At 37.8% G+C, this 27,768-nt stretch overlaps 1 protein-coding gene across 1 annotated transcript in view; it reads right to left on the bottom strand.

Moving 5' to 3' along the window:
- SLC44A5 (solute carrier family 44 member 5) overlaps positions 1 to 27,768 on the bottom strand; it is a 200,424-nt gene that overhangs the window by 140,567 nt on the left and 32,089 nt on the right. Inside the window, exon 2 of the mRNA XM_008690825.1 lies at positions 4,593 to 4,641. Within this exon, the coding sequence (XP_008689047.1) occupies positions 4,593 to 4,641 (49 nt within the window). The remainder of the gene's footprint in view (positions 1 to 4,592; positions 4,642 to 27,768) is intronic.

Genomic DNA, 27,768 nt, shown 5'->3' with positions numbered 1-27,768 from the left:
CTAACTGGAATTTAAATAAAAAGTTGAAACTACTAAAAAAAAAAAGAGAGAGTGACTGGGGACTGGGTTGTCATTAAGGCCTCTTGGGCAATGGCGGTTAGGAGCAGGATAAGAAGGAGCCAGCCATATAAAGGTCTGGGGGCAAAACATTTCAGGCAGAGGAATAACAAACACAAAGTCTCCAAGATGGATGTAAGTTTAGAATGTTCAAAAATTGGGAAGAAAGCAAGTGTAGCTACAATGAGAGGATAAAGAGAGAAAGAGTGGTAGAGGATAGGTCAGTAAATTACACAAAGGGCACTCACGTAAGGCCCAGTAAGTTTGAGTTTTAATCAAAGTGCTATGGGAAGCTATTGAAAATGTAAATTAAAGAGCTGCATAATTTCATCTATGATTTGAAAGTTCACTCAGGGTCTTGTGTGGGTAATGGATTTAAGAAAAGCAGGAGTGTAAGAAGGAAGACCATTCTGAGTCCAGGGCAGAAAAGTAGAGGCAGGATGTATAGAGCCATGGATGAAGGTGGTAGTGGAAAGATGGCGAAGAAGTTGGCTTGGTGATATATTGTGGAGCGAAAGCAATAAGACTTCCTAGTGGAGTGAATGTGGGAGAGGAGAAAAAAAATAAGAAACCGAGGAACTGTAACCTGATGGATATTGGTGTCATTTTCTGAGATGGAGAAGACTGAAGAGAGAGGTTTTAGAACTTTGGGGTGAGAGTAGGGATCAAGAGCTCGGTTGGGCCACATTAAGTGAGAATAAATATTCAGAATTCAAAGAGACATGTCAAGTAGGCAGCTAAATCGAGAAATATGGAGGTCAATGGAAGAGTCATTGGTAACAATACAAGCTTGAGAGTGATTGACATACAGATAATACTTAAAGTTATTGGCTTAGTCTAAAAGTAGACTAGAGACAGAGAAGAGTAGAAGGCCAAGGACCAAGTCCTGTGGCATTTGAACATTTGGAGATCAAGCAAAGATTGAGGAAACTGAAAAGTAGAGGCCAATGAGGTAATAGAAACTTCAGGTGTGCATGAGGTCAAAAAAGCCAAGAGAAGAGTGTTTCAAAAAGTAGAGAGTGGTCACCTTTGTCAAAAGTTGCTGCGAAACCAAAGACACCACCCACTGCACTTGGAAAGATGGAAATCATTGGTAACCTTCTCAAAATCAGTATGAGGAGAGTGCTAGAGAATAAATCTCTACTGGAGAGAATGTGAGGGAAGAGAGGAAGTTACAAGCCATTTTGACTTGTAAAATAGTTCGAAATAAAAAGCCTATATCCATAGCACTCCCTTTGAAAACTTTTAAATAGTCTCCAAATGTGAAAGGAAATGGAAGGAAATAAATGATGTTATAATTGGTATAACAAAGAAAGCACACCAGCTATTTCAACAAGTAGCCAATATGAGAACTGCATAAATTTAAGAGACAGCATTGTATTCTCACAATAACTTGAGATGTCTACTTGATAATGGCACTGTAGAATTCACAAGAGGGCAGCAGTGCGGTACTTTCTATGTGTATCACTTAGGCTAGAAGCTGGACTCTTCCTTTTGTGCTTTGGCATTAAGAGTTGAATTAGTCACGAAACTTCAAGGTTGGAAAGGACTTAGAGGTCATTTAATCCAACTTCTTTGTGTGAATGTATCCCCTCTACCACATCCCTAATAAACACTGCTTCTTTCTCTTCTTGAACCCTTTTCGTGATAGTGGATTTTCCACGTCCTCCCAATGCTTCAGGTAGAAATAAATGCAGCTTATTACATTTCAGACAGATTTTCTGCCCTTTATAATAATAATAGTTATTTTCAGCATTGTGAAACCTACCAATTTGATTAGTATGAGTCACATGTCCCTCAATTGTTTTGTGTATAAAGGAAAAAAGGCAATTACGGAACATGTAGGCCTTTTTATTTCTATTTACATGTCTACTTACATGCTGCCTCTTTCCAGGAAAAAATCCTAATTGAAATGACTTAAAACACCTGGGTGCAATATTTATTAAAATAGAAATAGAAATTCAAACTCCCGAAAAGAAATTCTTGACTCAAAGGCTAATGTAGCCGCTGGCATTGAAATTAAATTTATCAGTGGGCTTTCTAGAATTCAGAACAAAAGGAGAAATATAGTGGATTACACAGTTCTCCTTATCTAACAGAAGAAAGTGTATTAATTCTCCATTAAATGAAAAAATTTTCTTAGTTCTAAATTACAAGAGGAATTTCTCATGTAGCATCTTACGAAAGAGCCTTATTTCTTTGTTTTCCGTTTGCATTCATTTTCACTACCATTTCATTTTTACCAAGCTCACAGTCTCAATCCAGTGTTTAAAAAAACTTTCAAAAAAATCTGTTGAATATAGGGGACAAAGCCTGAGCACTGGATAACTACTTTTCAAAAGGGATTGGAAAAACACCTTAAACTATCAAAATCACCCTTGGCGGGGGATCAATATTTTGTAGCATTGATTCTCATAGGTCCAATTCTTAGTAGATGGGAACAAATGAGAAACTGAGTTACTATCTCCTATGGCACTCTATTATCCCTTCATCTCTCCTAGAAATAACTATCTACAGCTGGGTGATCACTGGGTACAAATATGATATCCTTATGAGCTGAGAGAGGTGTACAGAACGTGGTCAACTGAGAAGCAGAGAATGCTGGAAGGACTGGCCTGAATATCTGATAATAATTTGGATCTTTCAGAAGGGAAGTGATATCTGTAAGCAAAAGGTATTATTAAAGCTGGTCCTGCTGCTAGAGGTAATGTGAAGAATTCGGGCTTTCTCATTTGCTCATTAAACACTCCAATTATTTTCCCAGGAAGGGCATTATAGAAAAGTTACAAATGGGTCAACTGTGTCTTCCTATAGTTAAGCCCCCTTTACAATACTTTCCCCTGTTCTTGGATTAAAGAGTGGGGGAGGTATGCCCACATAATGACCATTTCACCTTTGAAGGCCTCTGTGGTGCTGAAGACCTCACAAAAGTCCCTTAGCGAAAATAAATTACTTTCCTCATAGTGATTATCACAGTTGGTTAGACTTTACCTGGACTACCTGCTTCCATCATTAAACTCTAAATAACTAAAGACAGATCTCAACTCCTTCCCCACACCTAAAGCCAGCCAAGCATAACTCTGCTTTCTTCTCTCTGGCTAGAAAAGTAACACCTTGGGGCGCCTGGGTGGCACAGCGGTTAAGCTTCTGCCTTTGGCTCAGGGCGTGATCCCGGCGTTGTGGGATCGAGCCCCACATCAAGCTCCTCCGCTATGAGCCTGCTTCTTCCTCTCCCACTCCCCCTGCTTGTGTTCCCTCTCTCGCTGGCTGTCTCTATCTCTGTCAAATAAATAAATAAAATCTTAAAAAAAAAAGAAAAGAAAAGTAACACCTTTAATCTGTATTTTGTTCGTCCAAATGTGCAGAACATTATATTATTATTATTATTATTACTATTATTACTGCTACTACCACTACTATTGTTGAACCTGTATTGTATCTAGAGGTCCCTTAAGGCCCATAAACTAGATTCAATTCTCACAAATTAGTTATTGTAAAATCAATGCAGGTGCAGTAAAAGTAACCTACATACTGAATGAGGCTGACTGTATACTGGACAACAGAATGTATGTATGGTGTTGCCACAGGAAGAATGAGAGATTTCAGACTTAATCTAAAGAAGGCATTGGTTCACCTTCAAAAAAGAAACCCCAAACGAACGACTTGGCTTTTTACAGAATTAGAATGAACGAAACACATATTTGTTTAAAGCTGGGATATTGTAGGCACATAACAGTAAATGCTAATGTGCATGCTGATGGTTGGCAAGAGCAAACAAGCATGCTGATCATTATTTCATCTAGCAGTTTATTATGACATACAAATGCCAGAAATCAGAGTCAAAGCTAAGCAAAACCCAGCTACCAACAGCATAATTTTCTCCTCATTTTTGCCTATTCTACCCTGCAAACCCCTTTCTGATTAGCAGGCAGCCTGGGAATAGAGGGTAAAAGTTACAATAAAAGAGGCCTGTGAATTACTGGATAGGTTTTAAAAGCCATACAACTTTGGGGGAGAAGCACCAGTTGAGACAAGTACATATTTCCCTAGAGCAGTCTAAAATATCTGAAAGCTTACACGATGCAATGGTGAATGGTTGTCTCTAAGAAACCTCTCTGCTTTTGGACGCTGAGTAGCACGAATACCTGGTGTGGAAGAAGTTGGCATAGCAACTCTGCATTTGCAATGGTGAATCACAGAGTAAACAGGTGCACAAAACAACTACTCAAATGTGTTTGCTTCTCTACAAAGTGGTTACATCTTGTAGAACATTTTTAGGCCTTTCTTTTTGAGAAATACAAACTCCTTGTCTAATAATTTAAGGCGTTTCATTTGCTGAATAGGAGAGGATATTTGTGAGTCATGGAAAGATTTATTCTCTGTATTTTCTCTATATAAATAAGGTGACATTTAGGCTAAAAATAAGTCACTCCCCCTTCATAGCAGATACAATTCTCCATTGACCAGAAAATGGTACCAAAAGTAAGCTTTCTGTGTTCATTAAAAAATATATTTCCAAGAAAAGAATTGCTTACCTTTTGGCAACAGGCCCCTTGAAATTCGGATCAAATGTCCTTGGATAACCTGCATTTAAAACAAAGAACTTTTTAAGCATATATGCCAAGTGGCAGATAAATACATATAAAATAAGAAAAATCTGCATCTTGGCCACTGCCCAGTGCAATGTTGAATTCATTCTTTGGTCCAGGGAAACATCAGTTATGCCTTGGCTATATCTGCCAATCCTTTCCCTCTCTCCAATAAGAAGCAAGACTGGGAAGAGTTAAGGACCATATTCTATGCATACCGTACATGTATCTCCCACTCTTCTGTGTGGCAACATTATAGATTCCATCCAGGGTAGCAAAACTTGGAGCTCTTCTGGTCTGCAAAGCCGTTCTACCACCTGCATCACCAAGTATTGCTGAGTGCTCATGAAGTGCACAGTATAATAGAGATGCCTGCTTATCAGGTTCTCCTTTTTCTCTCAGATTAGGCTTTCCTTCAAGAAGTTGGAATATTTTTTGGTCTCTGCCACATTGTCTCTATGGTATATACAAGTCATTGTTACGTTATAGAAATATTATTTTTAATTGATTTTAATTAAATTTTTAAAGATCCTATTGGCAGGCTTCATGCCATCTGGGGAGATGATTGTGATATATTACCCCTGTTTTTAAACAGGACAAAGTACACACAGAATGGCCTTTTCCCACAACATGTACTGTGTAATCAGACCTAAGACCAAGTTCTGTAAAATCATTTCTGATCAGTGATCTGTATTTTGCAATCCCAAAAACTGGATGCTTCTCCCCCAACCTAAGCATTCTCACCACTTCCTCTAGGGATTTGTCCCTGTGAGAAGGCCTAGTCCGGAAATTAAAGAGCTTTTCAAAAGGGACTAACAAAAAAACCCCATGTGTCAGCAACCTGACTCTGCCTGTATATGGGGACATGAGTTCTGAGGACTCACAGGCCTCTTTAGTGTAATCACAGGCTAAGAACAAAACAACAGGAAGGTAAGGACACACACAGAACAGAAATCTAAGAGCCAGTCCATCAGTGAATATTCATAATGCACCTATGATATGCCGAGAGCTCCAAGGGCACAGAAGACATGGTCTTCTTGGAGACCTTAACAATTGGTGAGACAAGATCAATATTTGATTCGTTCAACAAATACTTCCTGAGAATCTTTATTTACCAGGCCCTGTCTTGTAACATATGAACACTGAATATACCATATAAAACAGTTAATCAAGAACTAAATTGTGGGGTTATATGCCTTAAGTATTACAAGAGTTCTGAGAAAGTGGTTTCATCAAGGACTAGAACAGCCAAGAGGGTCTCATTCAAGAAGTGAGCGTTTTGTGAAAGATTAGAATAAAACAAGAGGAAAAGAGAAACATTTTGGGTGGATGAAACCAGAATTCTGTCAAATTCAGTAACTATTTATTGATCACCTGTTATGTGTTCTGCATTGAAAGATGCATTGCAAGGGATATAAGATTTACTGAAACAGTCTCTGTCTTCAACAAGCTAACGAACTGATAAGCAGGGAGAGAAATAAGAAAAGTACAAAAATTACTACAATACAAAGCAGAACATGATATCATAAGAGGGGTACAAAGAAAGTATTACGAGAGTTCCAGGGAAGGAAAGGTCACTTTCAGTTGAGATTAGTAAGGAAGGGTTCCTAGAGCAACAACATTTCGGGATGGACAGGTGAAGTTTAGACCTGTAGCAATGAATGAAGTCACAGAGGTAGAGATGATTAGCATGGTTGTGGGGTTGGTGAAAAACTCAGTCTGATTGGAGTAATGGATAATGGGATAAGAGGAGGGGAAAATAAAGCTGAATAGATACTGTAGGATCAGACTACAGGAAGCCTAAAAAATTAGGATGCAATTTATTTTATACATCCTAGGCCACAGGGAGCCATAGAAGGATTTTGAACAAAGATATGACATGGTAAAAGCGGTGCTTAAGGAAGAGCAATGGAGCAGCAGTATACAAGTTGTATGGCAAAATGCAAAGTCAAGGAGATCAGCTTAGGAGTCTGTTGTAATAATAGAGGTTAAGTAATGGGAGTCACTGCCCAAGTGGTGGTGGAAGTGATGGAAAGAGAGATTCAAGATTCATCACAGAGCAGTAGAGTGGCATAAAGGTTAGGAGCAATTGTTTCACCTCTGAGTCTTGGTTTCCATATTTGTAAATGGAGATAACAACAGTACCAATGCCATAAAGTTATGAGGATTCAATGAATCAATACCTGTAAAAGTGCTTAGAACAGTATCTGGCACTTAGTAAGTGCCCAGTGAATATTCATTATTTCAATGTAATTACATGAAAAAAGTAAACAGATCTTGATGAATAACTGGGGTGTAAGAGAGAGAAGTTAAAGCTGGCTCCAAATCAAGTGACTACAGACCTAGAACCCATAATTCTCAATCAGTTTTAGTCTTTTGCCTAGGCTTAAGGAAAGACTGATGCTACTGAAACAGTTTGAGAACATTAGTAGATGGAAGAAATTATAAAGGGTTACAAGAAAAAGAACATGAGGTTGATTATGAAGTGACATCTGATGGTAAGTCCATCATTCAACCAGAGTTAAGAAACTGGAGTCTTGGGTCAAGTCTTGATATAAATATGTGGAAGTCACAAAGTTTATATCATGAAGTGATAAACTCCATAAAGAAGAACTTTAGGATCTATCAGTTACAATGTTATATAACATCAAGAACAACAGCATTTAACATGTTTTTAGCATTAAATCCCAAGTGCTATACCAAGTGGTTCATTTGCATTGTTTTGCTTGCTTTGATACAATAGCCTTATTATGTAGGTGGATTTAAATCATTATTAGCCTCGCTTTACATATTAAAAAAACAAGGCATAGAGAGGCTAAGAACGTGCCCCACCTGGGATCCCCGCTCTATCTAGTCTTATTGTGGCAGAACAGATCCCACTGGCCATACCCTACGATACCAACACTGGTTTCTACTCCAAGGGGAAGTGTATTATATATTTCCTGTTTGAGAAAGTCTGTATATACTTCAGTGTTGAGTTCTCTTATACACCGTCAACTTCTCTTTTTGTGACTGCTTGTCTGACTGACCAACTGGGAACTGACCTTCTCATAATTAAGGGTAAAATGTAAAATTAAACAGTTATAGGAACAGAAACAGAAAAGTGATATTCAGGAAAGCTAAAAAAATTCCAAAAAAGAGGGAAGATTGTAAATTCCACAGAAAAATGATTACTAAATGAATGCTTATTTGTATCTGGGACTGCTATAAGTACTTTGCACATAAGTCTGCCATTTTGCACAATTCCACAGAGAACACAATGTGAATTGTACCCCCTTGCACCGTACAATTCAATACCCCAAAGATATTTAGTATGCTATTTAATGCTCCATAATTCTGTGAGGCGTGCCATTGTTATTTCATTTTACAAATGAGAAGTTGAGGTACAGAGGGTGAGCTAATTTGACCTAATCCTTCAACTAATGAGAGATGGAGGTGGGATTAGAAGGCACATGGTCTGACCCCAAAGCCTATGTTGAGCCACTTGGCAGGAAGTTGTTCATTGGTGATCTCAAAGAAATTCCACAGATGAGTGGGGAGAGGAGGCAGATGAAAAGGGATTAGCAATTTACATTGATCTTTAATTATTCACTTTTTACATTAAAGATAGGCAAAACTGCTTTAAAAGTATCTAGGCTGGAGGGGCATCTAGCTGGCTCAGTCAGGAGAGCATGTGACTCAATCTCAGGGGTCATGAGTTCGAGCCCCACGTTGGGTGAAGAGATTACTTTAAAAAAGAAAAGTATCTAGGCTGGCTTTCAATTTTGGTGTGATTTGTACCTTACAAACTGAAAAAGTGGATCACGGTGTAAACGAAATGCTATTGTCAAACCTGTCTGAAAAGCTGACACTTTCTGATTGTAAATCCTGGCTGCCTTATATTGCAGTTGAAAATATACTAACACCACAGTCAAATGATAAGATTTAGCTGATTCCATATAGTAATGACAGCTGGAAAGTGATGACTTCAGCCTGTCCCATGTGCTGGCAGAATTTGTATTGTCATGCAAATTTTTTATTTCCTGAAATCAATACAGGCCCTTGCTTTTTCAGAGGCCCTCACATGCTCTAATTGCATCTCTGGAATAAATAGACCGAAAGGCCAGCTAAGTGAAAAGAGCCACAATGCTGAACTATCACATGGCTTAGCTAGCTGAATAGAATTCATTTTTCTAATTTACAGAAAAAATAATTATAATTAGGTAATCATTTTAAGAACTTCTTAAGTTCATGTGATTTTCGGATCACCAAAATTATTATGACAACAGAATCAGTAAAAAAATATTCATTATAGAAGTTACACACTTGTTATTATAGGTAACAATTTGTATTGCGCTTACACAATGCAATTTTTGTTACTAGAAATCATTCATGAGGATTAAGGAAAATAGTCCCGGTAATTAATTCAACTCATGGGTGCAGATTTCACATGACTCTGTTGAATGCAAATGGTAAGATAAAGCAGACAGACATGTTTGGAAAGACTCTTTTCTTTAAAAGCAGTCTGTTTCTCAGAGAAAAATGGCAATATAACTACCACTGATCAGTTATAAATTCCAAAAATCTGAGACCTTTAATTTTATTCCTTGAGGTATATTCTTTAGAGAATGTAATGTAGTTTAGACAGCAAAAAGGGAACTCTAAGGTGGGGAAAAGTACACTTAGAACTGTTATGAATGACCAAGTCAGATAGCTTTCCAAAAAGCAAGAAAAAATGGTATACTACAAAATTAAGTCTTGCGTTAATATTCAACAACAGCTACCAGAAAATTGTGAATAATCAAATACTTGTTTTACATTTGATTTTTACAAACATGTCTATGGTTCTGTCTATAAATGAAGGCCTGCCACTTCATCCAGGGAAAGGAGTCCCTTTCCTCCAGTTCTCAACAAAGGATAAGGAGTCATGTTCTTTGCCATTTCTTACAGGAAGATGTTCCTACTTTTCAGCCCAGTACACACGGCCTCTCACAAACAGGCCCATCTCACCAGCCTCATCTCCTACCATCCCTCACTTCAAACTTGATCTTCTAGCAATTCTGTACTGGTATGATTCCAGCCCAAATCAGGTGTTTTGCAGAATGCCCTTTGAACAATATGCCTTTCCCCTCTTTGTTCTGTTGACAATGGCTAAAGAAGTCCTACAGTTCTGACAAATTCCCCATTCATCCTCTAGGAGAAGGACAAGGACCAAAACATTCTACTGGCTACTGTGCCAGTGGGTGGGGCCCACTTTGACTACAGACCAATGCTGAGAACTTTTAAATAACCCCATTCCAAAGTAGCTAATTCCATTCATCTCTGAGACATACGTACTTCTATTATTTGCATTGTTGCACTTGGTACACTATGCCTTAAGGCATGTGCTGAGGTAGACAGATGCCCACATCTGAATCTCCCAAATTTGTTAATATTTTACTTTCCATGGCAAAAGGGACTTTGTGGGTATGATTAAGTTGATAACTGTGAGATGGGGAGATTCTCCTGGATTATCTGGTTGAGCCCAATATAATTACAACAGTCCATACACGGGGAAGAAGGAGACAAAAACATCAAAGAAGGAGATGTGACTATGGAAACAAGGTCAGAGTGATATGACAGAAGAAAAACTCAACTGGTCATTGTTGGCTTTGAAGAAGGTGGGAGTCACGAGCCAAGCAATGTGGCAGCCTCTAGAAGCTGGAAAAAGTAAGAAAATGGATTCTTCCCTAGAGCCTCTAGAAAGAAATGCAGCTGGACTTATCTTTTCATTTTAGAAACCTATATTGAAACACTGAAACCTATATGGACATCTGACCTCCAGAATTATAAGATAACAAATTTGTGTGATCATAAGCCACTACATTTGTGGTAATCATTACAGCAGCAAGAGGAAGCTAATATACATGACTGTTTCTCCTACTGGATTAATAGCTCCTTTAGGGTGGACACAAGGTCTTGGTTATTATTCTAATGCTATTACCTATTTTTCTGTCTCATATATACATATAAAACAGGCACTCAATAGATGTTTCTGGAGTAAATTTTTATTAAATTTCAATGTAATTTTGAATTTATCTTTAATTTAGGTTATAAAAATAATAGGAGATCAATCTTGACAATTACCAGCTAATCATTGTAGATAGAGCTCAACCTGAATTAAAGGCAAATTAATAGATTCCTAGAATTGCACTGATGTGAAAAATTACTCTCTCTCTTAACTCAGCATCCAATTTGTAATGTCAAGACCAGTAGGAGTTAACAAAGGAAGTAATGGAGACAGCATCCCATACTGGTGAATAAAAATTGGGCATCAAATTTCTTGGTATCAAATGTCATCTCTGCATCTACAAACTGTATGATCTTGGGAAAATTACTGTTTTTCTCTGTGAACTTCCATTTTGTCATCTATTAAATGATAGTAGCAAAAAAAATTCAATAACAAAAGAAGGAAACAATTTCTGCCTTTGGGATGATCATCAGAAGCAGTAAAATATATGTAAATTACCCTCAAAACCAAAGTAGATCAGTGTAGAATCAATGCAACCCAACTTAAGTTGAATTGTCACCCTGACTATAAGCGACACCAACAATTCTAGAAAGGTTTTCATGACTAAGCTAGATGTGACATTTTGGAATAACTTTTTGGAGAAGAGGAATTTTGAGGATGCTTAGAGGGGAGAATGTGCCATGTGGGAAAGCTGGAAAAGCACATGCTCAGCAAAGAGCTATTCCTGGAAGAGGAAACATGAGAGCAGTTAGAAGAATGACACACATCATCCGGAGTTGGAGCAGGATTTACAAAGCCCCTCAAGTCTTCTGAGAAAGTAATACAATTGACATGTGTTTGTGTATCTGTATGATGCAGAAGAAATAGGAAAGTTAAGGCAGAGGGACTGACAAAAAATTGGCTGTCATATTTCAGAGTAAGATGGTAGGTGCCTGACTGAGACTGCAGCAGTGAGAGAGGATGAGGCAATTCCAAAAGCATTACAGAGGAATACATTTGGTGGGGGTGAAGGAAAGGGCAGGGTGCCATGCTTCATCACCTAATGACGGCAATGCCTCATGCAGAAAATGATGTGCATTCCAGAAACTCATCTAGGGCAGAAACATGACCCCACACTGGACATGGCAAGATTAATGAAAATGCAAATGAGACTTCTTCAGCACTGATTCATGCCAAACAATACTGTGGTACCATGACCTTACGATGGTTGTTTTTCTCCCAGTCTGAGTAACTTCCTAAACACGGAATGATAAATCGCCATATGTTACATCAAGAATGTCAAATCTCCTGCTTTAATAAAAGGTTTTCTAATCACGGGGTTGATTTCTAAATAGTTTGCATCATCTTTTGAAATAATTCACCCTATATGAACACAAGTCATTAACATTCAGTTAAAATGTCAACCTTAGAAGTATTATCTAAAAGAAACAACCTCCACTTCCACTGAACAGGCAAAAGAAAACATTCATAAAGCACTCAGGCTGCTTCTTCATAGACTGATTTTATAGGCAATGCTGAAAGATGCACGTTTAGGGGGGCATTGGAAATGCACTTCTGAAAAAATGATTTTTCTTGACTACTGTGACAAAGCAGTGAATTTGTGCTATAGAACAGCCATGAATTATTGGATAATCACATATCTTCTCAGAATAAATAAAATTCTGAATCAATATTGATTTAAAAAGAGAGTCTGGAAGCAAACAAGAACATGAATTGAGTTTGAAGGTTATCAGCTTGGGGTTTCTAATATTTCTTTCTAGCCATATTTGTATTTATTGCCCAACATGGGGCACTGAAAAAAAAAAAAAAGCAATGACATACTCTAATTGCACTGGAACAATTCCCTATTTTCTTCCAGTATCATAGGTTATGCATTTCATTATAACACAAGACCCTATTTCCTTGCCTCCCCCAAAATATAACAATTTCACAATCAGAGATAGGAAATGAAGAGTATATTTACTTGCCCTGAATATAAAAATAAGTGACTTCATCTTGCCTTTCCATCTGCAGAATTCAAGCAGTAACACAGTAAATGAATAAAGGTTTTTTTTTTTCCTTTATTTTTTTATAAATGAATAAAGTTTGGGGGAAATGATAGTTTTCATCATTATACAGATACAAAAGTGAACTTTTGTAAAGAAGGAGATAATCTTTTAAAGTTATAGTTGAGTAAAAGACTTTCTGTTGAACTTAAAAATAAATACTACTAGAGAAAAATAGCAAGCATTTATCAATTTATCACAAATGCATAAAGCAGCTTGCTAGCTAGTGATAACATCTCTCCTACTTCTTCCTATTGTTCACAGGTTATTGATGAGAACAAAATTAAACTGTGCATCAACTCTGACTTTTGCCACAACTCAACAAGTTGGAAGATAATGTTATCACTGGAAAAACATCCCTATTCCTGGGCCTCACTGTAGGGAAGAAAACACGCTTTAGTGAGTACTTTCTACACGCAAGGCATCATGACCCAACAAAAAAAAACTACAGGTGGAATACACTATTAGAATCTGTGTTAGATGAATGCCTCTACTTACAGGATAATTGGGAGAAAATTGTGGTTAACTATGGTCTTTCACCAACGGGTCAGACTAGTCACTTAGAATGACAAACAGGGGAAGAGCAGGCAACAGGGATTACACACAACCTACTGGATGACCCACCCTAAACTGTTCTGTGCATTCAGAGAGGAGAAAGAGAAAGAGCGATTAAGATTCTTCTTTCTCAAGGCTGGGATGGGGGGAGTGGGTGTGTGCTACAGAACAAGATAATCACTTGGAATGGATGCCTGGGGACTTACCTCACTTCCTCCTATAGTCAGTCTGGTCTTCTTGGATTGAGTCAAAGATAAAATAGCCTGGATTTTATATTTGTAAATTCTATAAAGCATCTGTGAGGCAGAAATGCTCATGAATATTTTTTCCTCACAAAATGGATTTTCCACAAAGAGACTGCACATATTGTGAGTTCGTTGTCAAAAGAAAACTTTGGTCTTACTTCTTTTACATTCTATATAGATTTGGAGGTGGGAGTGAAAGACTAGGGAAGGAAAATCTAGCACTCAAGACAAGGGTTTGCCTCATAATCCGCCATGATGGTAGTAATACAAAACTGTGAAGATAAATCTGTAAGTAAAAGTTTACTTGTCAGCTCTAATTTCAAAAGTATGAGAGGTTCAACTCTCTCCATCCTCATAAAAACAACTACAAATTCTGGATATAAAGCTTAAAGAATATCTTCTAAAGCACACTGGAAAGCTGACAAAGCACTGAAGAAATACCAGGCCAAAATCTAAGTGAAAGTAGGAACATGGTAAGGTAATTATATGTCCATTAATATGACCATTTTTGCTGGTTATATGAAATACCATGCCTGTGCTAGAGGGAAGAATTAAACTAAGAAGCCTGTTGGGGCGCCTGGGTGGCACAGCGGTTAAGCATCTGCCTTCGGCTCAGGGCGTGATCCCGGCGTTATGGGATCGAGCCCCACATCAGGCTCTTCCGCTATGAGCCTGCTTCTTCCTCTCCCACTCCCCCTGCTTGTGTACCCTCTCTCGCTGGCTGTCTCTATCTCTGTCAAATAAATAAATAAAATCTTAAAAAAAAAAAAAACTAAGAAGCCTGTTAGGAAAGAGGAGTGAGTAGGCAGATTGGGGCTGTGAGCTCAGTCTGAAATGGAGAAATCACTTCAGTTTCCCTGGTGCACGTGGTTGCCACCCAACAAGTGGAGGGGCTGAACAGAGTTTTACCAAATACTTTAAATTTCATGCTCTATCTGTCTAGGGGCAGCAAGGATAGGTAAATGGGAAATCACAGGTTCATCCCATTTCCTAAGGGAGAGAATCAAGTTTCTTTTAATCGAGAAAAAGTCTTTTGAAAAGTAGAAAACTATATGCAGTTTGTCAGATCTTTATTGTGCTTATTTGCACAACTCTCTATGCCTGTTTTCTCATCTATAAAATGGAAACATAGAACGAACTTCAAAGAGTCCTTGGGTAGATTGAGTAAATTAACATAAGTAAAACAATTTAGAATGTATACAACAAATAATAAGTGCCATATACACAAATATTTTGTTATTGTTGTTGTCATATCATCACACTCAAAGACCAGATAGCTTAACAATCAGCCTTCCTGATTCAAGAAAAATAAAAAATAAGAAACATTTGGGGAATAAAATGAATTCCATTCCAGAATAATCAATTTCATCTGGTTTATTTTCTTTCAAGATTTTATTTAAATTCGGGTTAGTTCACATATAATGTAGTATTAGTTTCAGGGGTAGAATTTAGTGATTCATCAGTTGCATATAACATCCAGTGCTCATTATATCAAGTGCCCTCCTTAATGCCCACCCAATTATCCCATCCCCCCACCTGCTCCCCTCCAGCCACACCCAGTTTTTTTTCCTATATTTAAGAGTCTCTTATGGTTTGCCTCCCTCTCTGTCTTTATCTTATTTTATTTATCCTTCCCTTCCCCTGTGATCATTTATTTTGCTTCTTAAATTCCACATATGAGTGAAATCATGTGGTATTTGTCCTTCTCTGACTGACTTATTTCACTTAACATAATACCCTCTAGTTCCATCCACATCACTGCAAATGGCAAGATTTCATTCTTTTTGATGATTAAGTAATATTCCATTGTATATATATACCACATCTTCTTTATTCACTCATCAGTAGATGGAAATTTGAGTTCTCTCCATTGTTTGGCTATTGTGAATAGTGCTGCTATAAATATTGGGGTGCAGGTGCCCCTTCGAATCACTATTTTTGTATTCTTTGGAAAAATACCTAGTAGTGCAATTACTGGGTCTTAGGGTAGTTTTATTTTTAATGTTTTGAGGAACCTCTATGCTGTTCTCCAGAGTGACTGTACCAGTTTGCATTCCCATCAACAGTGTAAGAGGGTTCCCCTTTCTCTGCATCCTGTTTCCTAAGTTGTTAATTTTAGCCATTCTGACAGGTGTGAGGTGGAATCTCATTGTGGTTTTGATTTGTATTTCCCTGATGATGAGTGATGTTGAGCATTTTTTCATGTGTCTGTTAGCCATCTGTATGTCTTCATTAGAGAAATGTCTGTTCATGCCTTCTGCCCATTTCCTAACTGGATTTTTTATATTTGGGGTGTTGAGTTTGATAAGTTCTTTATAGATTTTGGATACCAGCCCTTTATCTGATATGTCATTTGCAAATATCATTTCTCATTCTGGGTTACCTTTTAGTTTTGTTGATTGTTTCCTTCATTGTGCAGAAGCTTTTTATGTTGATGAAGTCTCAATAGTTCATTTATGCTTTTGTTTCCCTTGCCTCTGGAGATGTGTCTAGTAAGAAGTTGTTGCAGCCAAGCTCAAAGAGGTAGGATTTTGATGTATTCCTGTCTCACATGTAGGTCTTTTGAATTTATTTTTGTGTATGCTATAAGAAAGTAATCCACTTTCATTCATCTACATATTGCTGGCCAATTTTCCCAACACCACTTGTTGAAGAGATGGTCTTTTTTCCATTGGATATTCTTTCTTGCTTTGTGGAAGATTAGTTGACCATATAGTTGTGGTTCCATTTCTGGGTTCTCCATTCTGTTCCATTGATCTATGTGTCTGTTTTTGTGCCTGTACCATACTGTCTTGATATAGCTTCATAATACAGCATGGAGTCCAGAATTGTGATGCGTCCAGGTTTGCTTTCCTTTTTTCAAGATTACTTTGGCTATTTGGGGTCTTTTCTGGTTTCATACAAATTTTAGAATTGCTTGTTCTAGCTCTGTGAAAAATGCTGGTGGTATTTTGATAGGGATTGCATTAAATGGGTAGATTGCTCTGGGTAGTATAGACATTTTAACAATATTTGTTCTTCCAACCCATGAGCATGGAATGTTTTTCCATTTCTTTGTCTCTTCCTCAATTTCTTTCATAAGAATTCTATAGTTTTCAGAATATATATTTTTTACCTCTTTGGTTAGGTTTATCTCTAGGTATCTTATGGTTTTGGTGCAATTGTAAATGGGATTGATTCCTTAATTTCTCTTTCTGCTGCTTCATTATTGTTGTATAGAAATGCAACAGTTTTCTGTACATTGATTTTTTATCTTGCAATTTTGCTGAATTCCTGTATCAGTTCTAGGAACTTTTTAGTGGAGTCTTTTGGGTTTTCTACATAGAGTATCATGTCATTTGCAAAGAGTGAAAGTTTGACTTCTTCCTTGACAATCTGGATGCTTTTTATTTCTTTTTGTTGTCTGATTGCTGAGGCTAGGACTTTCAGTACTATGTTGAACAACAGCGGTCAGAGTGGACATCCCTGTCTTGTTCCTGACCTTAGGGGAAATGTTCTTAGCTTTTTCCCATTAAGGATGATATCAGCTGTGGGTCTTTCATATATGGCCTTTATGATGTTGAAGTATGTTCCTCTTATCCCTACTCTTTTGAGGGTTTTATCAAGAAACGATGCTGTATTTTGTCAAATGCTTTTTCTGCATCTATCGAAAAGATCATATGGTTCTTATATTTTCTTTTATTAATGTGGTGTATCACGTTGATTTATTTGGGTGTATCGAACCACCCCTGCAGCCCAAGAATAAATCCCACTTGGTTGTGGTGAATAATTCTTTTAATGTACTTTTGGATTCAATTTGCTAGTATCTTGTTAAGAATTTTTGGAATCATGTTCATCAGGAATTTTGGCCTATAATTCTCCTTTATAGTGGGGTCTTTGTCTGATTTTGGAATCAGGGTAATGCTGGCCTCATGGAATGAGTTTGGAAGTTTTCCGTCCATGTCTATTTTTTGGAACAGTTTGAGAAGAATAGGTATTAACTCTTCTTTAAATGTCTGGTAAAATTCCCCTGGGAAGCCAACTGGCCCTGGACTCTTGTTTGTTGGGAGATTTTTGATTACTGATTCAGTTTCTTTCCTAGTTATGGGTCCATTCAGATTTTTTATTTCTTCCTGCCTCAGTTTTGATAGTTTATGTTTCTAGGAATTTATCCATTTCTTCCAGATTGCCTAATTTGTTGGTAAAAAATCGATCATAATATTTTTTTATATTGTGTTTCTGCAGTGTTGGTTGTAATCTCTCCTCTTTCATTCATGATTTAATTCATTTGGGTCCTTTCTGTTTTCTTTTTGATAAATCTGGCTGGGGGTTATCAATTTTGTTAATTCTTTTGAAGAACCAGCTCTTAGTTTTGTTGATCAATTTTACTGTGTTTTTTTTTTTTTAATTCTGTATCATTTATTTCTGCTCTAATCTTTATTATTTCCTTTCTCCTGCTGGATTTGGGCTTTATTTGCTGTTCTTTTTCCAGCTTCTTTATGTTTAAGAGTAGTTTGTGTATTTAAGACTTTTCTTGCTTCTTGAAAAGGGTCTGTATTGTTACATATTTTCCTCTTAAGACCACTTTTGCTGCATCCCAAAGCTTTTGGACTGTCATGTTTTCATTTTCATTTGCTCTCATGTATTTTTTTATTTCTTCTTTAATTTCCTGGTTAACCCATTCATTCTTTAATAGGATGTTCTTTAACTTCCATGTATTTGTGGTCTCTCCAAATTTTTTCTTGTGGTTGACTTCAAGTTTCACAGTATTGTGGTCTGAAAATGTGCATGGCATGATCTCAATCTTTCTGTACCTGCTGAGGCCTAATTTGTGACCCACTATGTGATCTATTCTGACGAATGTTCCATGTACACTTGAAAAGAATGTTTTTCTTCTGCTGCTTTAGGATGAAATTCTCCGAATATATCTGTGAAGTCCATAGGGTCCAGTGTGTTATTCAAAGCCCTTGTTTCCTTGTTGATCTTTTACTTAGATGATCTGTCCATTGCTGTGAGTAGGTGTTAAAGTCCTCTACTATTACTGGATTATTATCTTTAATTTTGCTATTAATTGATTTATATATTTAACTGCTCCCAATATAGGGGCATAGATATTTACAATTGTTAGATCCTCATGTTGGATAGACCTTTTTCTTATTATATAGTGCCCTTCTTCATTTCTTATTACAGTCTTTGGTTTAAAATATAGTTTGTCTGGTATAAGTATGCCTACTCTAGCTTTCTTTTGATGTCCATTAGCATGATAAAATTTTCTCTACCCCCTCACTTTCAACCTAGAGGTGTCTTTGAGTCTAAAATGAGTCTCTTGTAAGCAGCATATCGATGGGTCTTGGGTTTTTATCCATTCTGATACCCTATGTCTTTTGATTGGAGCATTTAGTCCATTTACATTCCAAGTAATTATTGAAAGATATGAATTTAGTGCCATTGTAATACCTGTAAAATTGCTGTTCCTATAGATTCTCTCTGTTCCTTTCTAGTCTTTGTTGCTTTTGGTCTCTCTTTCCACTCAAAGGTCCCCTATAATATTTCTTGCAAAGCTGGTTTAGTTTTCACAAATTCCTTTAATTTTTGCTTGTCTTGGAAAGTCTTTATCTCTCCTTCTATTCTGAATGACAGCCTTGCTAGATAAAGTATTCTTGGCTGCATATTTTTCCCATTTAGCACGTTGAATATCCCTTTCCACTCCTTTCTGGAGGGAAGGCACTTTCCTCCTTGCTTGAAGTGGGACGTGTCTGGACATTTAACTGGCCTTCTGAGGACAGGTCTGCTGCTAACCTTATGTGTTTACCCTTGTAGGTGAAGTACCTTTCGTCCCTAGCTGCTTTCAGAATTCTCTCTTTATCTTTGTATTTTGTGAGTTTCACTATGATATGTCATGGTGTTGACCTGTTTTTGTTGATTTTGAGGGGAGTTCTCTGTGCTTCCTGGACTTGAATGTCTGTTTCCTTCCCCAGATTAGGGAAGTTCTCGGCTAAAATTTGTTCAAATAAGCCTTCTGCCCCTTTTTCCTGCTCTTCTTCTTCTGGGATTCTTATGATACGGATATTATTTTGCTTTATGGAATTTCTGAGTTCACTACATCTACATTCATGATCTAATAGTTTTCTTTCCCTCTTCTTTCCAGCTTCGTTATTTTATCTTCTGTATCACTTGTCCTATCCTCTGCTTCTTCAGTCATCATTGTGATTATATCTAGTCAGTTTTGCATCTCTTATAGCATTTTTTAATTTTAGCCTGACTATTTTTAGGTCCTTTATCTCTGCAACAAAGGTTTCTCTGATGTCCTCTATGCTTTTTTTCTTTTTTAAAAAAGATCTATTTATTTATTTGTGAGAGAGAGAGAGAGAGAGAGTGGGGGGAGGGGCAGAGGGAGAGGGGAGAATCTCAAGCAGACTCCCCATTGCGCCTGATGCAGGGCCTAATCCCACAACCCATGAATCACGACCTGAGCCGAAACCAAGAGTCAATCGACTAAGCTACCCAGGAACCCCAACTTCTATGTTTTTTCAAGCCCAGCAGTAGTCTTAAGACTGTTGTTCTAAATTCTTATTCAGATATATTGCTTTTATCTGTTTTGAGCAAGTCCCTGCTGTGATTTCTTCTTGAACTTTCTTTTGGGGAGAGTTCCTCCATCTTGTCATTTTGGCTAAGGTTTTGACTTTTGTGTGTTATGAAAGCTTGTTATGTTTCCTGCACTTGAGAGTAATGGTAAATTAAAAAGGGGTCATACACTGTCCAGGACCTGGCACTTCAGGAAGTGTCTCTGGTGTATGCTGTGTGCACTCTGCTGTTGCGTTTTGGCGGCTCTTTCCCACTGGTCAGTCCTCTGCAGGTTTCCTCCTTGCTTGCAGTGGGACGTGTCTGGACATTTAACTAGGTGTGTTTTGCTTTATTGTTGAAATATGACCAGAAAAAAAAAAAAAAGAAAGAAAGAAAAGAAAAAGCCTGATCCAAAATTGGGAGAGAGAGAGAAAAGGAAAAGGAATGGAAAAAAGAAAAAAAAAAAAAAAACCAAAGCTACAATTAAAAAAATATAAGCCTGATTCCAAAGAAAAAGAAAGGGAAAAAAAAGAAAAGAAAAGGAGAGAAAAGAAAAGAAAAGAAAACCTGATCCAAAAAAAGAGAAAAGGAAATGAAAAAATTAGCTAAAAAAAACCCCCCACAAAAACCTAGAAGCCTGATTCCAAAGGGAAGAAGAAGAAGGAAGAGGAGGAGGAAAAGAAGAAAATTACAGCTTTGTCCCATTTCTATCAGAACTGCAGGTCAGGCTTTGAAGCACTGTATGACCAGTAGACTTGGTGTATGTGGTGTGCTCCCTGTGCTGGTCTTCTCAGGGGGAAAGGCCCCCTGTGCCGGCTCAGAGTCAGTTCTGCCTGGTAAATATGCACTTCCCAGACACAGGGTTTGGTGTAAGTAGCTCCCACATCCACCGGGGGTCACTATGCTGTTCTCTGAAGTCCTACCGTGTTGATGGTGAGGGGCAAATGGAGCCACTTGACTCTCAGCCATGGACAGAAGATCTCATACTCCCTGCTGTTCAGGAAGACCCCACAGAAAAGCAAGGGCCATCAGCATTCCTGGCACCACAGCTCTCTTGTGTTTTATCTTCGGACCGTGGCTGGGGTTCAAAACTCCAAATCTTAAAGGACTGAGCACCACCTGGATCCACTCCTTCTTCTGGAATAGAGCCTCCCCACCATGCTCTGTCTAGTGTCCTTTGTCCCAGAAAAACAGTCCCATGCCTGCTCAGTGCACAGAATGTATGTTGTAGCACCGGGAAAAGCATCAAACAAGTTATCCACCTTGTGCGGGCACCTCTGTCCGCTGCCCATGAAACTCTGTTTGCTGGTGCCTGCAGGGTCTTTAGTCCTTCAAGACACAATAGGGAACGTTCTCTCCCAGTGCAACCCAGAAGATCTCTACACCACTTTGTGCACTCTCCAGCTGGCACCCTCCTTCTCCCCAGGAGCACGAGCCACAGCTCTGCTCCACTGAAAGTCACACACTTCCAAAACCTGTGATACTCAGAGGATCCCCTCGCTCACCAGTCTGTGGTGCAGAAAGGTTTTCTTGTGCAGACCCAACACCATACTCTCTCAACCCCTTTCTCTTTCTCTCTCTTTTGTCTCCCTGCAGAAAGGGTTCCCTCCCCTCTGCAGCATGGAAGTTTTTCTCTCCCCCAGTTCACTTCCATGCACCTCACACCTGTCATGCTGCCTCCCTCAAATCGTGGAGATCCTTCCTCCAAAACTCATAATGATTTCCTGGGTGTTCCCAGTGATCTGACCTCAATATAGCTGTGTTTGAGGAATAAGGAAAGCCCACGGTCCCCCTACTTCTCTGCCATCTTAACTCTCCCCTATGTTGTACCCCAACTTTATCTGTTTTTAATAATTTTGAGGAGTAGGCAGGCAAAATCCAAACCATTTCAAGAATTATTAATGAGAGATATACACACCGCAGCTACTTAAAGTTAACTATCGAAACTAAAATGAAGGGAGTCCTATTTAACAGTGTAAGGAGACCGTATATTTTAATCATTCCTTCTTCTAAAGGCTCTTGTTCACACAGATAAAGAATAGCTGATTGCAATATTTTGTGCCAAGAGGCAGCCAATGCTATCCAGAAAGAGAAATAAAAGCTTCAAGGTAAGGAAAGAGCTCTTTCCCAGGGAATGAGAAGTCAACTTTACATAACATGTTTTGCCAAAAAGGAAATGTGTCCTTTTCCCTTAAATTTACATTTGCTGCCCTCAAGATCTCTCTAGGCTCTCTGGAATTTCTATTCAGAGTCAAACCTATTTTAGCAATAATTTTCAATTGTTATAGCTCTAGCTAACACTGATGGTCTAAGAGAAAAAATAAGGAGCAATTAAGATTATAGAAGAGTATTTTAACCCTGGCATTTTGACCCTGAGGACACCTAACACAAAACACAATCTGACCCAAGTAAAATTAGATTGAGTAAAAATTATAATGACAAAAGAAAGCTAGCAATGCTAAGAAAATATATAGTGAACATTTTTTTCTTTTTTAATAAAAATAGTTTGAAGAATCACATATTATTAACAACAAAAACTGCAAAAATTGACCTTAGAAGAAATTAAACTTTTAGAGAAATGACTAACAAAAAATAAAATTGGCAACTAACTAAAACTTATGGTAAAAATTGACCAAAAACTGATAAAGAATCATATCATCTTGTAAAAATTTGATGTGGAAAAACAAAAATATTTAATGAAGTTGAGGAAACTTAATGTAGATAAAAACATAATCAATGAATCAAATCTTTATTTTAAAATTGATACAGAAAATATGGAGTCTAATTAAAATAAGCTTAGTAGAATAAAAAAAGGATAAAACCATAAATAGTTTAACACTGTTACACAAAAAATTAAGTAATCAAATTAACTAATAGAATTTACTCTCCCCCACCAAGTGAAAGAATTGTTTACTGACCCAAATTCATAAATGTTGATATAAATCTTATTTAAATGTTGGTGTACAGAAACCGTCAAAATAACCTCAGGTTTAAATTGGGTCAACATGTCAGAAGCAAATTACAGGGGTCAAAAAGGCAAGGTCAAAATAGCCAATATCCAAAATAATGCGCTGTCCACTGGGCTAATATAATATTTGCTTTTATGATTCCTACATTTATGTACTAAGAATTCTAACACTGACTAAATTGGTACATTAAATAAAGTGTGATTAGAGGAAAAGAGTAATATTAACTCATTAGTATTTGTGCTTCAAAAATTTAAAAGGCAGTTGATTATTTGCTCAGTTCACTACTTGATTTTGAGAACAGAAATGTAGTTATAAACAGATTCTTCTGTAGAGAATGGGCTTATGTTAAAGAAAGCGTATCTGTGTTTAGAGCAATAGCTAAAGCATAAAAACCAGTGAGGAGGCTACTGTAAGTATGTAATGACAAAGGACAATTGTTTGAACCAAGTGATGCAGTGGAGATGGTAAGACTAGAGGACTAGGGATGGAAGATAGGTAGACAGCAGATTTGGTAGGACGTGAAGCTGAATTAACGAGTCTGGAGCAAGATAGAGCAATTGGGGCCAGCCATATAAATTTAGGAGTAAGCAGCATGTTTATGGTCTTTAAAACTGTGGGACAAGATGAAATCACCTAGAAGAATACAAAAAGAGAAAATGTACCTTGGGGATTCTCCAACATTCAGACTCTAAATGTTAGAGATTGGGCAGAGGAAGAGAAAACATTAGAGAGAAAGGAGGAAAACCAGGAGAGTGTGGTATCATGGAAGACAATATAGCAAAAAAGAGAGTGGCTACATGGGCTGAAGGAGAATAAGGTAAGAAAGAGAATAATTCTCTACTGCAGGAGCAAGATATATGTTCTCAGAAATGTGGCTAAGGAGGTGTTTCCCAGATGTAGTGTAGTTACAATTCCAGTTGGTGTAGGGTAATAAGAGGATAGGCGGGAACAAAGTGGAGTCAGTGCCTAAAGACAACTCTAATGAGGAGTTTCTACGAGAAAAAGCAAAGAAATAGAGTGGTATGTGGAAGATGATAAGAGCGTCAATGGAGGCTTCACCAGTTTTTTTCACAGGTATGTTTAACATATTTAGGTATGTTTATATGTAGGTGGGAATGGTGGAAGAGGAATAGGGGATAATTTCATAGCAGGGTCCTCGAGGAGCTACTAGCCACAGAGAAGACAAGGATTCCCCTTCCCTGTGAAAGCAGAGGACGTGGAGCCCATGGGATAAAGTCACCAGCTTCTCTGGGTCTCAGCTTCTTTGGAACAGGAGGCTGCTGAAGAAGGTTTTCTATGGGCTAACCTCAACACTACTCAAATTCTCCCAAGCTCACCTACATTATTAAACACAGTTAAGCTTTCTTTAACATAAGACTCTTAAAAAGAAGTGTAAATGTTGAGTGAATGGGTCAAAGAGAAAAGACAAAAATGGCATCCAATTCATCTGCCATGCCTATTCACCCATTCAACCCCAGTTCCTGGGTGTCACACTCTCAGGATCTGGAGGTGTTTCCTCAAATATAGCTGCACTTTCAGGCGATGCAAAACCAACAGTTCCTCCTGGGCCATGGTTCAGCAGTGAGTCCCCCTAGATATATCTTCTCTGGGAGGATGGAAATTGCAAAGGGTCTCAAGGCAATATTCTACATTGGAGTTTTTCCCTTTCTTTGAAAATTCCTATTCATCCTAGCAGAATCAGTGCTCTGTGGTCCCTCTCTCCTTAGTCTATTAAATCAGAAGTGGAGACTTATTCTTCTTTGGCTCATTTATGTCATGAATCTTGTCAGAAAGATGATGATTTTATTATAGCTCTAATTACTTTATCCTCATTAAGACAAGGTTTATGAATGAAAATATAACTGATCATACTGAGCAGTAAAATATCATTTTGAATCATGATACATTTTGAGTTAAAATAACTCACTAACAGAGATCTGATAGCCCAAAAGACTTGGCATCTATTTTTTCCAAAATAGGGGGAAAAAATATCTGCTGATACATTTTCCCTCCCTAAGGTTAGAAAATCACAAATGGAAATTTACAAAATAGCTTCTACAAGTGATTATATTACCTACCTTTCCATCTTATAGGATCATATGTGATCAAATTAAATCTGTGCGATGGAACTTTAAAGACCATAAAATGCTATTATATGTGTAAGAACAAACCTTAGAATATCTACCTAGGTACAATGAAACCTAACAAGCTTCAATAAAGAGGCTTTGAGAACAGAGATAGGAAAATGCATACATGATAACCCTTTCAGTTGAGGATTTGGGATCCAGGTACTGTTGGAAGTCACAGCAGAAAAGTACTTATTTGTGTATCTCAGGGGCAATGAGAGCACATCGGGGAAGAACAACTCTTGAAACCAGTGCTGCTCAAACTTTCAATTGCACATGAATGACTTGAGGATCTTGTGAAAATGCAGATTCTGATTCTGTAAGACTGGTGCAGGGCCTGACATTCTGCCTTTCTAGAAGAGCTCCCAGGCAATACCCCTGATGTTGGTCCACAGACCATACTTTGAGTAGCAAGACTCAACTCTAAGGGGCTAGCTGAGGAGTGAGCCAGGTGTCACAAAAAGAGGACTGGGTAAGATTTAGTGTCATGAAACAGCCAAGAAGCTCGACAATAGAGATCTTTATCAGAAAGAGAAATTTAAATAACACATGAGTTAAGGTCATAAGCTGAGATTCAAGGATGGGAAGAAAGCAAGATGTATGGGGTGGCCTGGGTTAATGAAGCATCAGCAGCTATATGACGTTCTTCCTAAAGGATTTTTTTTTTTTTTATAACTCTAAAGAGAGGAAATCCCTTTAGGAGGAAGAAATCAGCCACTTGAAAGAAGGACCAAACAAGCCATGAGCAATTAGTCTTTATCAACCAAATATTTAGGTGTTCCTAGATTTTGAAAGAATCATGTATTTCTTAAATGACTGTCATGAAGAATTCTTAGACTAACTTATCACTTAACACTCAGACTATGACTTACCATAGGTCTTGTCCTCTAAGAAAGTGTCTGGTAGTTCTAGGAAAAAACATAAAGGGCAAACAAATCTTTATTTGTAGGAACTGGTGATTCTGAAGCTCTACACCCATCTCTCTCTGACATAAAAATTCTAGTTCTTAGATTTTAACACACAGAGTAATAGAAGGTCAGTCAGACGAGCTGAACAGATACTTAATACCCAAAGTCACTAATCACGGGCATTTAATCTTAGGAAGTCCAAAAAAAGTTGCACGAAAGTACTGGAGGTAAAAGGTTTGGGGTGGGAGAATAAAGCTGTTACCGCTTCCATTTTCTTCCATGCCCTGTACAAGGTGACACGCACAGTCTCAGAAAATTCAGCACCAAGAAATAAGGTGCTTTGTTTACTTTCACTTTATGTTTCTGCTTTGACCTCAGAAGATGCATGAGTCATGAAAAACTTAACATGCATTAAATACTCTCAATTACATGCAGAATAGCCAGTAAGACTAGAGAAAAAAGATGTAACCCGAATTCTGCAGCCACACTTGAACCACATTACATGTGACCTTTTGCTTTAACGGTAGCTTGCACATGATAACTATTAATGTAGCCTATTCAATTTGGAAGATACAGTTTATGGGGTTTTGGGGGGAAGAGGGAGAAGGGGGGTGGATATGGCAAGTTCCATAATGAACAATGATAGCACACTAAGGTTTTACTCTTCAAATAATCCCATACATATGTAAAACCAAAACATTAATACTTTCTTTTCTTTTAATGTTTTTTTATTATATTATGTTAGTTACCATACAGTGCATCCCTGGTTTTTGATGTAAAGTTCAATGATTCATTAGTTGCATATAACACCCAATGCACCACGCAATACATGCCCTCCTTACTACCCATCACCAGCCTATCCCATTCCCCCACCCCCTTCCCCTCTGAAGCCCTCAGTTTGTTTCTCAGAGTCCATAGTTTCTCATGCTTCATTCCCCCTTCTGATTAGCCCCCCTTTCTTTATCCCTTTCTTCCCCTACTGATCTTCCTAGTTCTTATGTTCCATAGATGAGAGAAACTATATGATAATTGTCTTTCTCTGCTTGACTTATTTCACTTAGCATTATCTCCTCCAGTGCCGTCCATGTTGCTACAAATGTTGAGAACTCATTCTTTTTGATAGCTGAGTAATATTCTATTGTATATATGGACCACATCTTCTTAATCCAATCATCTGTTGAAGGGCATCTTGGCTCCTTCCACGATTTAGCTATTGTGGACAATGCTGCTACGAACATTGGGATGTATATGGCCCTTCTCTTCACTATGTCTGTATCTTTGGGGTAAATACCCAGTAGTGCAATGGCTGGATCATAGGGTAGCTCAATTTTTAACTTTTTAAGGGACCTCCACACTGTTTTCCAGAGTGGCTGTACCAACTTGCATTCCCACCAACAATGTAGGAAGGATCCCCTTTTTCCACATCCTCTCCAGCAATTGTTGTTTCTTGCCTTGTCAATTTTTGCCATTCTAACTGGCATAAGGTGGTATCTTAGTGTGGTTTTGATTTGAATTTCCCTGATGGCTAATGATTTTGAACACCTTTTCATGTGTCTATTAGCCATTTCTATGTCTTCATTGGAAAAGTGTCTGTTCATATCTTCTGCCCATTTTATGATTTATTTGTTTCTCGCATATTGTGTTTGAGAAGTTCTTTATAGATCTTGAATACCAGTTTTTTATCTGTAGTATCATTTGCAAATATATTCTCCCATTCCATGGGCTGCCTCTTAGTTTTTTTG

This window comes from Ursus maritimus, unplaced genomic scaffold (assembly GCF_017311325.1).
Source record: "Ursus maritimus isolate PB19 unplaced genomic scaffold, ASM1731132v1 scaffold_12, whole genome shotgun sequence".
Lineage (NCBI taxonomy): Eukaryota > Metazoa > Chordata > Mammalia > Carnivora > Ursidae > Ursus > Ursus maritimus.
This window is presented reverse-complemented; position numbering and strand designations above follow the sequence as displayed.